The following is a 15,185-nucleotide window of genomic DNA, read 5'->3' as shown; positions in this document are numbered from 1 at the left end:
GATGATTAGACAGGATATATTATAGAGATTCATGCCTGACTTTAGAGAAAAAGCTCAATTTATAATTGCAATTATTAACAACCATAAAGAAGATTGGAAGCCACTTTGCTTTATCTTTTGCTTTCTTTTCCATTTTTTTTCTTTTCCTTTTTCATACTGCCTGGCATTTTTTGCTTTGGCTGATTCTTTATGAGTTTGCATTTATTTTTAACCTTTGTTTTAAATTTTTAATGCAATTTTTTAAGAAAAAAAGCAATAGGTAATTTTAGACATTGAGAGGTCCCCTCCCCATTTCTGAACCTTTAATAAAATCTATTTTGTTTGCAAGATGGCATAATTAGAACTATTAGAAAAAAAATCTTACAGCATTAGCAGGCTTGTGGCAGAATCAATTTAATTCAATCCTAGAAAAAATTCTGTCTTCTGCTTCACAATTGTAATATATTGTAGTTCTACAACAGTACATACAACAAAGCATTGATATGGTATTTATTTTTTAATATATACATACATACCAAGGATCTGCTTTTTTCCCCAAGGATAATTTAGTTGTGAAAGTGATGAGAAGTAAAGCCATTTTCATCAAGCATGGAAATGTCTTTTTTTCTTTATATAGGATGTGCACACTGGAAAGCATCAACCATTTAATAAGCAAGGCCTTGCTACAACCTAATCTTACAAAGATTTGAGAATATGCACACAAATGGTTTGTTCGCACATCAAATAAGCAATTCGATTTTTTTGAAATTGCTTCACATGCTAGTTTTCTTCCTGGCAATATACATTTTATATCATTATATGCCACTTCAAAAAAGCAGAACCATTTACACATCACCAAGCAACAGGCAGTTCATGTGATGAAAATTGAAATGATAAACATTAATGTGCACACTGGTCAGAACTTGATTCATCTTTGTTCATCTCCTAACATTTTATTACGTTTTTGAAAACTTTAAAAAAAAAAACTTACCTTGTTAAACCTTTGCCAGAATACACAGAATGATAATATGCACTGCTCTCTTTGATCCCAATTCCATAATAGTGATATCTGTAGAGGGGAGAAAAGGGCATTAACAAAGATACATAAATCTTTTGCCTCATGAATGGTGCCAAGAGCTCATTTTATTTCTGTTTATATACGTCTCTTGCTCTCTTTCCTCAAACTCAAACATACAGATATGTCACAACCCCCAATTTGCACTGAAAGATGTTGAAATAAAATGCAGGGTGTCCTGCATAAGCCACCCCCACAGTTTGGTGGTAAAAAATTTGGTAGCCCTTCACTGTATACATGATACTAGTTAGAGAGAAACATTGCATCCAGTTCTGGTCACCACACTTCAAAAGAGATATAGAGACTCTGGAAAGGGTGCAGAAAAGAGCAACAAAAATGATAAGGGGACTAGAGACCAGGCCATACGAGGAAAGGTTGCTGGAACTGGGCATGGATAGTCTAGTAAAAAGAAGGGCTAGGGGGGACATGATAGCTGTATACAGGTACTTAAGGGGTTGCCACGGAGAGGAGGGGGGCACACTATTTTCCAGGGCACCAGAGGGTCGGACGAGAAACAACGGTTGGAAGTGACCAAGGAAAGATTCAACCTGGAGATAAGGAAGAATTTCCTGACGGTGACAGCGATCAACCAGTGGAATGGCCTGCCAGCGGAGGTTGTGAAATCCCCAACTTTGGACATTTTCAAGATGAGATTGGACTGCCATTTGGCTGGGGTGCTGTAGGATTTCCTGCTCAAGCAGGGGGTTGAACTTGATGACCTGTAAGGTCCCTTTCAACTCTAATAATAAATAAATAAATTAGGACAAAGAACAGAAATCACACAAGTGCACTTATGCACGCCCCTTACTGACCTCTTAGGAATTGAGAGTGGTCAGCAATGGATAGTCTAAGGGTAAAGTTTTGGATGTTAATTTCCAAAGATTAGAGTAACTCAACAGAGCCAAATTATTTCATTAAAAGTAAGGAGAAATAACTGATCGAATCTCCAAGAAATTAGGCTGGATCTGTATTAGCTTGGAAAGAAATAAGAGCAATGATGCTCATTTTTAGCTTTCCTATTAAAACTTCCAGGAAGAAACCAGGCAGGCTGATTTTTCTCACCCTCCTTTTCCATGTGCACGAACATCTGTCCCCATGCTGCAAGCAAACCTGACTAGAGCATATGCCAACACAAATGATAGCTGATAAGGCAATGATATGATTAAGCTGCTCGGGGACTTGCAATAACTCGTTATCGCAAGGCCAGCTGCCATATCAGTTTTATTAACCCACTAAATCACTTTTAATAAATAAGATAATGCCTTTCAGAAAAGGTGGAAGGAAGTTAAGATTTAACATTGATCAAAGTCTACTCTCCCCCACCTCCACCCCCAAATTAAACTGCAACAGGAGCTCACAGTCCCAAGGGGTCTACTTGGCTTACAACAGTTTGTTTAGTGACCATTCAAAATTATAACATCATTGGGAAAAAGTAACTTATGACCATTTTTCACACTTATAACCATTGCAGCACCCCCATGACCGATCTATCTATCTATCTATCTATCTATCTATCTATCTATCTATCTATCTATCTATCTATCTATCTATCTATCTTAGTTTTAGCTTGCAGGCAGAAGTGGAAAGATTGTCCCAGCCACGTGCTGTAATGCAGCCATGTGTGCAGCCTCCACTTCCACAGCGCCCCCCAAGGAGGAGGGCTGTTTGGACAACTGTTGGTTCAGGAAGATTACGTGCAGTTGAACAAAAACATAACAATTTTGGTCTCTCTGTATCCAACTCCTATAATGTTCTTGCGGATTTAAATAGTAAGGATGTTGTAGATATTAGCAAGGCCCCTCAGGCGGAGAATGAGGGGATGTTCAAAGGAGAAGTTGTTGTAAATGTGGAGCATAGTGTCACCAAACCAAGTCCAGTTAGTAGAAATAAAGAGAGGACACATGTTCTTGTGGGTGACTCAATTGTCAGAGGTGTTGATTTGGGACAGAGGAAGGATGTGGTGAAGGTGATGAGGTGTCTTCCAGGAGCCACTGCCCACAGGGACAGGAGGCGGATTACAAACATTGTCAGGGCTGTGAGTAAAGGTAATAAAGTTGATGTGGTGGTGCATCTTGGCACAAACGATTTGTCCCAGAGAAATATTAATGTAGTAAAAAGAGATTTTCAAAGTCTAAGTGTGGAGCTGGGTAAAATAACCGATTCAGTGACTTTCTCAGAGGTGTTACCGGTTTGTGGCCAGGAGGGTAAAACAAGTTGTATCAGAGAGTTTAATGTGTGGTTAAGGCAGTGGTGTAAAGCTGAAGGTTTTGGTTATGTAAGTCATGATGTCAGTAGGTGGTCTAATAGGGAGCTGTTTAAGAGGGATGGTTTGCATCCATCATACAGAGGAACCCAGGTGCTCGGTGAGGAATTCAGAACTTTTTTGGACAGGCATTTAAACTAGGTAAAGGGGACAGAGATGTACCAGATGTGGAGGATTTCTGTCCCCGACCAATGAGGATACATCAGTTTCTGGAAGCTTATGAAAAGGGAGCTGTAAATAAAATAGATGTAGTTGTTGATGATAAGGGGCAAACTAATAATGAAAATAATGTTCTTCGGGTAATGTACACGAATGCTCGAAGCTTGAGCAACAAGCTCTGTGAGTTAATGGCCATAATATCTAGAGATAATTTGGATCTGGTTGCCATAACTGAGACATGGTTTAAGGATTCTAATGAATGGGAAATATCCATACCAGGATATACACTGTATAGGAAGGATAGAATAGAGAGAAGGGGAGGTGGAGTAGCCATTTATGTTAAAGAAAGTCTAAAAACAATACTAATTCAAAATACATGTAAAGATCTGGAGACCCTCTGGATTTGCATGCAAAATAAAGATGGTTCTGTCATTAGAATTGGGGTGATCTATAGGCCTCCAGGGCAATCTGAGGAACATGACAACAAGATGGTGGATGAGATTACCCTAATGGCAGTAAAGGGAGATATTGTGGTTATGGGTGATTTCAACATGTCTGATGTTGACTGGAATATCCCCAGTGCCCTTACATGCAAAAGTAAGAATATAGTAGAGGCCTTTACAGGAGCAGCTATGGCACAGCTAGTTAAGACACCAACTAGAGGGGAGAATATTCTAGATTTAGTTTTCACAAATGGGAATCGGGTTTCAGAGGTCAAGGTGGGAGAAAATTTAGGTTGCAGTGACCATCTATGTTTGTGGTTTGATGTAAAAACTGATTGTGAGCAATCCTATACTGCAACCAAAGTATTGGATTTCAGAAAAACAAATTTTAATGCAATGGGGGAATATTTAAATAATGAATTAAAGGGGAGGGATAAAATGGCAGGAGCGAGCACCCAGTGGACTGTATTAAAAAAGGCCATCTTAAAAGCCACAAGACTTTATGTAAAGCAAGTAACTAAAGGTAAAAGGAAGAAGAAACCGCTATGGTTTAGCAATGATGTAAGGGCTATAGTCAATGAAAAAAAGGCTGCCTATAGGAGGTATAAAGAGTCTGGAAGTATAGCTGATAGAGAGGTGTATAAAATGAGACAGAAGGAGGCAAAACAGATAATACATGCTGCTAAAGCCTCAAAAGAGGAAGAAATAGCAAAATCTGTAAAGAAGGGGGATAAAACCTTCTTCAGATATATTAGTGATAGGAAGAAGAAAAACTGCAGCATCACAAAGCTTAGTACCGGGAATAATACATGCATTGATGGAAATAAGGAGATCGCTGACCATTTCAATAGCTACTTCTGTTCAGTTTTCTCAAAAGACACCTTACAAAATAATACTATAGAGGGATATAGCATTGCTTCCAGCTCCAGTGATCTTAGAAGCCGATGTCTTAGAAGAACTTGAAAGATTAAAGATAAATAAGGCAATGGGTCCAGATGGCATCCACCCCAGAGTTCTTAAAGAACTCAGATCTGTCATTGCTACCCCCCTGACTGATTTGTTTAACCAATCCCTGTTAACAGGAGATGTTCCTGAGGATTGGAGAATGGCCAGTGTTGTGCCTATCCACAAGAAGGGCAGTAGAGAAGAAGCTGGTAACTACAGGCCAGTTAGCTTGACATCAATTGTAGTTAAAATGATGGAGACGCTACTCAAAAAGAGGATAAATCAGCATCTAAAAAACAATAACTTATTGGACCCAAATCAGCATGGCTTTACTGAAGGCAAATCGTGTCAGACTAATCTCATTGAGTTCTTTGACTATGTCACAAAGGTGTTGGATCAAGGTGGTGCCGTGGATATTGCCTATCTGGACTTCAGCAAAGCCTTTGATACGGTTCCACATAAAGAGCTGATAGATAAATTAGTGAAGATTGGAATTAATCCCTGGATAGTTCAGTGGATTTCAAGCTGGCTGAAGCATAGACATCAGAGAGTTATTGTTAATGGCGAGTATTCTGAGCAGAGACAGGTTACAAGCGGTGTGCCACAAGGGTCTGTTCTGGGTCCTATTCTTTTTAATATGTTTGTGAGTGACATAGGAGAAGGTTTGGTAGGGAAGGTTTGCCTATTTGCTGATGACTCTAAAGTGTGCAATAGGGTTGATATTCCTGGAGGGGTCTGTAATATGGTAAATGATTTAGCGTTACTAGATAAATGGTCAAAGCAATGGAAACTGCAGTTTAATGTTTCCAAATGTAAAATAATGCACTTGGGGAAAAGGAATCCTAAATCTGAGTATTGCATTGGCAGTTCTGTGATAGCAAAAACTTCAGAAGAGAAGGATTTAGGGGTAGTGATTTCTGACAGTCTTAAAATGGGTGAGCAGTGTGGTCGGGCGGTAGGAAAGGCAAGCAGGATGCTTGGCTGCATAGCTAGAGGTATAACAAGCAGGAAAAGGGAGATTGTGATCCCCTTATATAGAGCGCTGGTGAGACCACATTTGGAGTACTGTGTTCAGTTCTGGAGACCTCACCTACAAAAAGATATTGACAAAATTGAACGGGTCCAAAGACGGGCTACAAGAATGGTGGAAGGTCTTAAGTATAAAACGTATCAGGAAAGACTTAATGAACTCAATCTGTATAGTCTGGAAGACAGAAGGAAAAGGGGGGACATGATCGAAACATTTAAATATGTTAAAGGGTTAAATAGGGTTCAGGAGGGAAGTGTTTTTAACAGGAAAGTGAACACAAGAACAAGGGGACACAATCTGAAGTTAGTTGGGGGAAAGATCAAAGGCAACAAGAGAAAATATTATATTACTGAAAGAGTAGTAGATCCTTGGAACAAACTTCCAGCAGACGTGGTTGGTAAATCCACAGTAACCGAATTTAAACATGCCTGGGATAAACATATATCCATTGTAAGATAAAATACAGGAAATAGTAAAAGGGCAGACTAGATGGACCTTGGGGTCTTTTTCTGCCTTCAGTCTTCTATGTTTCTATGTTTCTATCTATCTATCTATCTATCTATCTATCTATCTATCTATCTATCTATCTATCTTCCTACCTTCCTACCTTCCTACCTACCTACCTACCCAAATATTTTACTAACACACTGTTGGCGTGGTTTATGCAGGACGCCTTGAATTTTCTTTCAACATTTTGCAGTGCAAATTGGGTGCTCTGAGGTGGAGCTCCATTTTCACTACTACACTGCATTCCCACCTACCCCCACCCTCGATCTGGGCAGTAGCCCATCCCTGTACCTGTCTGTCTGTCTGTCTGTCTATTAAATTTGTATGCCACCCACTCCCAAAGGACTCAGGGCGGCTTAATAATAATAATAAAATAAAATAATAAAAAACAATATAAACAATTTGGGTCACAACAATAACAATAATATAAAACCATTTAAAATCTCACTAATGTAATCATATGCTACCATACATCACAATTAAATCTTATTTAGGCTGGAATTAAAAGAAGTGTCAATTGCTCACAGCCTCTAAGCCTGCCAGCAGAGCCAGGTTTTCAAGGCTTTCCCGAAAGCCTGTAGGGTGGGGGCAGTATGGACCCCGGGGGTGTAGTTGGTTCCAGAGAGCTTAATTTACATTCAGATGCTTGACAAACTGGTTCAAACGATGGGCACAGTGCTATCCCTGGGTCACATGATCCCCTTTTGGGGATCTTCTGACAAGCAAAGTCAATGGAAAGGCCAGGTTTACTTAGCGACCATGTTGCTATTTTTAACAACTGCAGTGATTCACTTAACAAATGTAGCAAGAAAAATCGTAAAAAGGGGCAAAACTCATTTAACAAATTTCTCAGTTAGCAATATAAATGTTGGGCTCAATTATTTCTCAGTTAGCAATATAAATGTTGGGCTCAATTATGGAGCAGACGGCTTTTCCCACCCAGCGCAAACACTGCTCCGTCCATTCACCTGCCCCCAAGCACAGCGTACAGGCTATCAGAGGAGAAGGGAGCCCTTCCTTTTCCTTTTCCTCCCCTTTGCTGTCACTGCTAGCGAGCCCTCCTGCCTGGCAATTTGGCCAATGGCTGGGGGCCCAGGCAGATGCCGAGCCAGATGCAAGGAGCGAGCAAAAGTGGAAGAGAAAGAAAAGGGGAAGCAAGCAAATAAAAAAAGAAAGAAAGAAAAATAAAAGAGGGGGGAGAAAGGTGGAAAGGGGCAATGGCTGCAAGAGGTTGAGTGAGCAAAGAGCAAAAAGTTGCGAGGCCAGGTGAAGGCGGCCACAGATGACGGGGTAGGGCTTGCTGGTGAGCGGAGCCGAGCTAAGGACAGAATGGGTTGTATGAGTCCAATGCTTCGGCCATGCCTCCCAGGCCGAAGGAAACTTCACTCTGTATGCTGTTTGCCCTTCTTCACGGATGCCAAGTTTTTTCCCGGCACAGGCAAGTAGAATCTGCTGGGAAAAAACTTGGAAGCTCATCTTCTGCGCTGCCCAAAAGAAGGAAGCAAAGAAGGAAGCTCAGCTTCCGCGCTATCCAAAATTGGCCGATGTGCAGGTCCAGCTATTTCCACCTGGCGGCTACTTTCAAAAAATCGGGACTTTTTAAAAATGCTCTGAGATGTGGGACAAATTGCTAAAAAGCATGACTGTCCCACAGAAAGCAGGACGTTTGGTCACCTTATCCATAATGCTTCTCTATAATGCTGCATTAGTGCTCTACTCATTATAATTCTTCATTTTCTTCTTCACTCTTCTCTTGTCCAAGTTCCTTGTTTTTCTCCACATATCACATCTTGTTTGCTGCTATGACATTAAGAACCATGATAGCAACTAAAGGCAATGGATCTGATAATAGCAGTGGCACACTTTATTGCAGTGATGGCGTACCTATGGCACACGTGCCACGTAGCACATGGAGCCATATTTGCGGGCACGCAAGCCGTTGCCCTAGCTCAGCTCTGGCACTCATGTGTATGCCAGCCAGCTGATTTTTGACTCACACAGAGGCTCTGGGAGAGTGTTTTCAGCTTCCAGAGGGCCTCAGGGGGGATGGGGGAGGGTGCTTTTTCCTCCCCAGGCTCCAGGGAAAGCTCTGGACTCTGGGGAGGGTGAAAAATGGCCCTACTGGGCACACCAGAATTTGGGAAATGGGCCTTTTCTGGCTTCCAGAGGGCCTCCAGGCAGCAAGGGAGGTCATTTTTGCTCTCCCCATGCATTGAATTATGGGTGTGGGCATTCACACATCTGCAATAGTGTGCGCGCGCACACACACACACACTTTTGGCACCTGAGGAAAAAAGGTTTGCCATCACTGCTCTATTGAATGTCACCTGCCATTTTTATGAAGGAATTTCCTCTGAAACTCCAGAAAACACCTGACAATAATTGTAATAATTATAGGTTAGATGAGAGCCAGGTGTGTTTTTTTACAGTAGGCAAGAAAGGAGGAGACCATGATATGATTATTTTTTGTGTTACTTCAAATATTAAGAAATGTTATGAAATGTTTTTTATTTATTTATTTATTTATTTATTTATTTACTTACTTACTTACTTACTTACTTACTTACTTACTTACTTAATTAATTACTTACTTATTTACTTATTTACTTATTTACTTATTTACTTATTCACTTACTTACTTACTTACTTACTTACTTACTTACTTACTTACTTACTTACTTACTTATTTACTTACTTATTTATTTATTTATTTATTCCAATGCACAATGAGGGCTTTAGTGGGTATATATCTATATACACATAGTAAAATACATGATGAAGGTTATAGAGGAGATACTCATAGTAAAATATATCTAAGAAATAATAGAAAAGAAGGTATAGTAATAGAACATGTCAATGAAAGAATAGAAGAAGAGATATAGGAATAGAAGAAAGGTATAGGAGATATAGGAGAGCAATAGGACAGGGGACAGAAGGCACTCTAGTGCACTTGTACTCGCCCCTTACTGACCTCTTAGGAATCTGGATAGGTCAACCGTAGATAATCTAAGGGTAAAGTGTTGGGGGTTTGGGGATGACACTATGGAGTCCAGTAATGAGTTCCACGCTTCGACAACTCGGTTACTGAAGTCATATTTTTTACAGTCAAGTTTGGAGTGGTTAATATTAAGTTTAAATCTGTTGTGTGCTCTTGTGTTGTTGTGGTTGAAGCACAGTAAATAAAATTAACACAAGTTGTTAAAAGCACTACTATGAGATTGGTAACTAAACGTTAGCTGCCCCAAGAACAATATGTAAGCCAGTTTAGTATGATGGTTAGGGCTTCAAGCTTCAAACTGGAAAACCATGGATTTTAGTCTCACTTTAGGTACAAAGCCAGCTGGGTGACCTTGGGCCAGTCACTCTCTCTCAACCCTAGGAAGCATGCAATGGCAAGCCACTTCTGAAAAACTCTGCCTAGAAAACTGCAGGGACTAATCAAAGCAGTCTCTGAGAATTAGACATGATTGAACATTAAAACAAAAAAAAGACTGGTCAACACAAAAAAAACCATCAACAAAGGTAATATGTCTGTTTTATGGAATTAGATGTGCTGATTCCAAAAATATGCTTAGTTTTGCTCTATCACATAAAGTTTATGAAATAGAAGCATTTTTGTTATTACATTATTATATTGTATTGATGTTACTGTTTTATAATGACACTAGTATATTTCCTATACCTTATAATAATGATGATGCTCCATGGAAACTATACCTGCTACAAAAAAAAACTATAAATATTTTTGAAATAGAACAAAAAATTGATTCAGAAAAATACAAGATGAACTGCAATGATTTCAAAAATATTTTTTGTAGACCTGTGTTAATGTCACCAGTATATCTCCTATATCTTATAAGAATGATGCTATGAATGAAACTATACCTACTACAGAAAAACTATATACATTTTTGAAATCAGAACAAAAAATGATTCAGAAAAGTACAAGGTCAACTGCAATGATTATATTAAATTTTTTTTTTGTAGAGCTGTGTAACAACTCAGATATTTTATTTTATTTTATTTTGAAAAAAAATAGCTGTCCCTGATGCACAAAAGATAGCCAACTACAGAATACAGTTGAAAAATTTAGGAAATGCCCTATCTTCTCAAAGATACAGGAAATGCCAGGCATTCATTCTGGTTTAACTCAAGTCTCACATCTTCTTCCTTCTGCTCAAAAGAGAATTCCTCTAAGTTAGCAATCATTAAACACATTACAAATGTAATAAATTCCTCTATCATTATAAGGCTTCTACTGTGGGTAAGAATGAGCATCTTCAGTTTCTGCAGGTATTGTTTAACTCCAATCCTTATCAGCCAAAGTGTATGTACACTGTTTGATTTAATCCAACTAATCTTTCCAAACCTATTGTGCTAGATAGTGAGAGACTAAAATTCTTGCACTCACTCAGCATCTAAGGTTCCGGTTTCTTCAGTGTCCGATAAATAAATGGTCGATAATAGAGCATAATTAGGGAGCAATGTTCCCTCTAATTTTTTTTCGGTGTGGGCAGAAAGGTATAGTGTCTGAGCGGCAGGCCCAAAGGGACTGGGAGGCATAGAAGTATGTATAAACAAACAAGAAAAAATTCCCTTCTTTTTTATTAAAAGAAATTAATAATAAAACAAAACCAAAATCTATTACTATTATTACTATCTTCTCCTCTTTTTCCATCCCTGTCTCCTCTCCCCTTGTGTGTGTGTGGTGTGTGTGTGTGTGTGTGTGTGTGTGTGTGTGTGTGAACTCTTGAACCATTTCCAATAACAGCTGAGCTATTGGAAATGGTTCAAGAGTTCACACACACACACACACACACACGCGCAAACAGCTGGTGTTTTTTTTCTCTGTTATTATTTGGGTGCTTTTTACCATATGCTTTAAATCAAGAGTCATTTCTCTCTCTTTCTCTCTTGTTTTCTTTCTCTCACACTCTTTCTTTCTATCCCTCTTGCTTTCTTTCTCTTGTTCTCTCTCTTGCTATCTCCCTCTCCCCCCTTTCTCTCTCTCTCTCTCTCTCTTTCTCACTTACTTTCTCTCTCCCTCCCTCTCTCTCTCTGTCAGCGAGGGGGCTGTGAGAGAGCACTTTCTCCAAGCGCTTCGGGAACGCCTGCCCTGCCTCTACTGCAGCCCCCTTGCTGAAAGTCCGGGACGAAAGCGCTCACAGTGAGGGGGCTGTGAGAGGGGCGGGGCAGGCATTCCTGAAGCATGTGGAGAAAACCCTCTCTCGCAGCCCCCTGGCTGGGAGCGCAGATGAGAACGAGGAGGAAAAGCCACGGCCACCGCCGCAGGAGAAGTTGCGCCCCAAGGCAGGAGGTGGAGGAGGAGGGGGGGGGGGCGGATCGGGCAGGCAGGGGGAAGCGCCGAGAGGCCAGGTGCGTGAAGGGGCGGGAGGCACCGTGGGGAGGCAGGGGCGGCCGCGGCTCCCTTTTCTTCTATTGCCAACGCCTCCTCGCCCCCACGCCCCCCCTCGTGGGCTGGCAGGGGGATGGGGAGTACACACCCGTAGAAAAGGGTGCGCAGGGGGTATTTTGGGGTGCGCACATGCGCACGCGCAGAGCTTACATGGAACGCTGTTAGGGAGATAAGAATCAGAGTGAAAATTATACCTTGTCTCCTCCTTCCTCTTAAAGTATTAATTCACTATTTTGTTTTTTCATTTTTTCACTACCCATTTGCTGACATTTGCTCAGCAAATGTCAGAAATGATTGATTCGGGATTGAGCAGCATAGAAGTCAAATAAATAAATAAATAGATAAATTTCATGGCCAGGAAATTCACATAGGAATTTCCATTGTTTAAAGTTTTCTCCCTTTTTTCCTCTGTCCTAAGGAAAGGAGGTAGGAAGGTATGGAAGACTACATTGGCAATATTTTAAATTAAATATATACAGCCAGTTTGGTATAGTGGTTAAGGCACCAAACTAGAGATTATGAGTTCTTATGCCTTAGGCAAAAAGTCAGCTGGGTGACCTTGAGCCAGTCATTCTCTTTCTTTCTGCCCTAGGAAGCAATGAGAGAGAGAGAAAACCGGAGTGGCGCAGCAGGTAGAGTGCTGTACTGCAGGCTACTGAAGCTGACTGTAGATCTGTAGGTCAGCGGTTCAAATCTCATCACCAGTTCACGGTTGACTCAGCCTTCCATCCTTCTGAGGTGGGTAAAATGAGGACCCGGCTGGCTCTGTTAAAAAGTGCTATTGCTAATATGTTGTAAGCCACCCTGAGTCTAAGGTGAAGGGCGGCATAAAAATCAAATAAATAAATAAATCAAATAAATGGCGAATCTCTTCTGAAATCTTGCCAAGAAAATTTAAAGACTTGTCCAGGCTGTTTATTTACTTATTTATTTTTAATTTGATTTTTTAATGCTGCACTTCTCCTTAGACTCAGGGTGGCTTACAACATATTAGCAATAGCACTTTTTAACAGAGCCGGGATATTGCCCCCACAATCTGGGTCCTCATTTTACCCACCTTGGAAGGATGGAAGGCTGAGTCAACCTTGAGCCGGTGATGAGATTTGAACTGCTCACCTGCAGATCTACAGTCAGCTTTAGTGGCCTGCAGTACTGCACTCTACCTGCTGCGCCACCTTGGCTGTTGTTAAAATCAATGCTGATTGGCAGTGATGGGCTACCAAAATTTTTACTACCACACTGTGGGTGTGGCTTATGCATTGGGTTCTCTGGAGTGGATCTCCATTTCCGCTAACCCACTGCGTTCTCCCCCCTCCGGGCAGTAGCTCACCCCTGATTATCTACTATATAAAGTGTATGTACACACACGCACACACAGCTCTTCTAAAATTATACACATTCAAACTCATTTTTGACGAGGAACAATGGCTGGAAGCTGACCAAGGAGAGATTCAACTTAGAAGTAAGGAAGAACTTCCTGACGGTCAAAGCGATCAACCAGTGGAACAACCTGCCTGCGGAGGTTGTGAACTCCCCAACTCTGGACACTTTCAGGAGGAGATTGGACTGCCATTTGGCTGGGGTGCTTTAGGATTCCTGCTCAGGCAGGGGATTGGACTTGATGACTTGCATGGTCCCTTTCAACTCTAACAATAAATAAATAAATAAATAAATAAATAAATTTACTGCAATAGGAAAAACATACCCAGAGCCCAGAAGGGGAAAAAAGAAAAGAAAATCAAAATTTTGCTACTGGTACTGCGTACCTGACCGTACCCGTAGGAGCCCACCACTGCTGATTGGAAGGTGCACAACAAACAAACAAACAAACAAACATATAATGACAACTTCTCTATGGCACTATGCCATTTGGGGTGATATTTCCATCACCTCATGATCACTTCCATTGTAACCCAAAGATACCTCCCAACTCTCTGTAAACGGTTTTTGGAGATTACAAGGATTTGGAACATGTGGGAAATGGGAAATTATGATTTTCAGTAAGCAAGTCAATACAACTTAACAAGAAACATGGTAATTGCTACACCATGCTATGCCCCTTCCACACATCTGGATAGAGACTTGGTGGCGCAGTGGTTAGAGTGAAGTACTGCAAGCTACTTCTGCTGATCACCGGCTGCCATCAGTTTGGCAGATCAAATCTCAGTAGGCTCAAGGTCTTCCATCCTTCCAAGGTTGGTAAAATGAGGACCCAGATTGCTGGGGGCAAGATGCTTACTCTCTGTAAACCATTTAGAGAGGGCTGTAAAGCACTGTGAAGCTGTATATAAATCTAAATTCTATTGCTATGTCTTTCAGATAGGTGGATCTTCAACTCCAGTAATTCCATGGTGTTTGTGTCTCTTGGAGAATTCTGGGAATTGAAATTCAAGAAAACATGAACCATTGTCAGTTTGGGACTGGTTACTCTAAAAAGTGTTTTTTGGTTAATAATACGTTTGGATTCCATTTACCTCTATCAAGAATGCATGGCTTTGTCTAGATAAATGTGAATTTAAAAAAGTGTAGCTCCTAAGAACTTACTTTGAATGGCCTCTTGTACCCAGCCGCCTAGTAGTGAGGAGAGGAAATTTCTGGCGAATTGTCTATGAAGAAAAAGTCAAATATGAGATAATTGAAACTCAATTGAAATTCAAGATGATTTCATTTTTGTTTTCTTACAATATCTGTTCGAATTGTCCCTTCTGTAAGTAATTAATTATGTTAAATTCATTTTAATGATCAGTGGCAAAAGGGTATTAAACTTATAAAGTGGAAATTGCAACAAAATATAATCATGCTCCCATCAAAGGTATAAGATACCCAATATTATGTTGTGGTTAGCTCTGGCCCAGCTCCTGCCCCAAGGACTGTGGATGTGGGGGAGACATCCACATGCTGCAGGCCTCTTTTGCCCCCGGTGGAATCTGCTGATGAAGGCTCCTCTGACCAAGAAGACATGAGTGACAGGGAGGAGGAGAGTGTGGCAGACAGCTCAGAAGGAGATCAATTATCTAGCTCCTCCTTGGATTCAGAACAAGAGTTAATGATACAGCCACGCATGTGGAGAGGGATGCATAGGCAACAACAACTGAGAGATTATTATCAAAGAAAATGAGGCCACCTGTGGTTGGGTGGGGCTGTGGTAATTAGTGAGGCTGCTATAAATAGCAGCCTGTGGGTTTGACCATTGTGGAGGATTATCTGATCATTGTGTTTCCTGACTGCTTTACTGACTTTGACCTTATGTGTGCTGATTTTTCCCCGCTTGGAAACTAAACCAGAGCAAAGTGTGTTTCACTTTGGGAAAGAAGAAGGACTGTGAATTGCCTCACAGCTGCAAGCTAAGAATCACAGAACTGATAAGG

General features: G+C 40.7%; 1 protein-coding gene across 1 annotated transcript in view; it reads right to left on the bottom strand.

Annotated features, from left to right (window-relative positions):
- RFX6 (regulatory factor X6) overlaps window positions 1-15,185 on the bottom strand; it is a 56,529-nt gene that overhangs the window by 32,041 nt on the left and 9,303 nt on the right. The window contains exons 4-5 of the mRNA XM_070739577.1: window positions 14,362-14,423; window positions 971-1,048 (exon numbers count right to left, since the gene is read on the bottom strand). Coding sequence (XP_070595678.1) covers window positions 971-1,048; window positions 14,362-14,423 — 140 coding nt within the window. The remainder of the gene's footprint in view (window positions 1-970; window positions 1,049-14,361; window positions 14,424-15,185) is intronic.

This window comes from Erythrolamprus reginae, chromosome 1 (genome assembly GCF_031021105.1).
Source record: "Erythrolamprus reginae isolate rEryReg1 chromosome 1, rEryReg1.hap1, whole genome shotgun sequence".
Classification (NCBI taxonomy): domain Eukaryota; kingdom Metazoa; phylum Chordata; class Lepidosauria; order Squamata; family Dipsadidae; genus Erythrolamprus; species Erythrolamprus reginae.
Note: the sequence above shows the minus strand (reverse complement) of the source record. Positions and strands in the feature narration are given on the sequence as shown.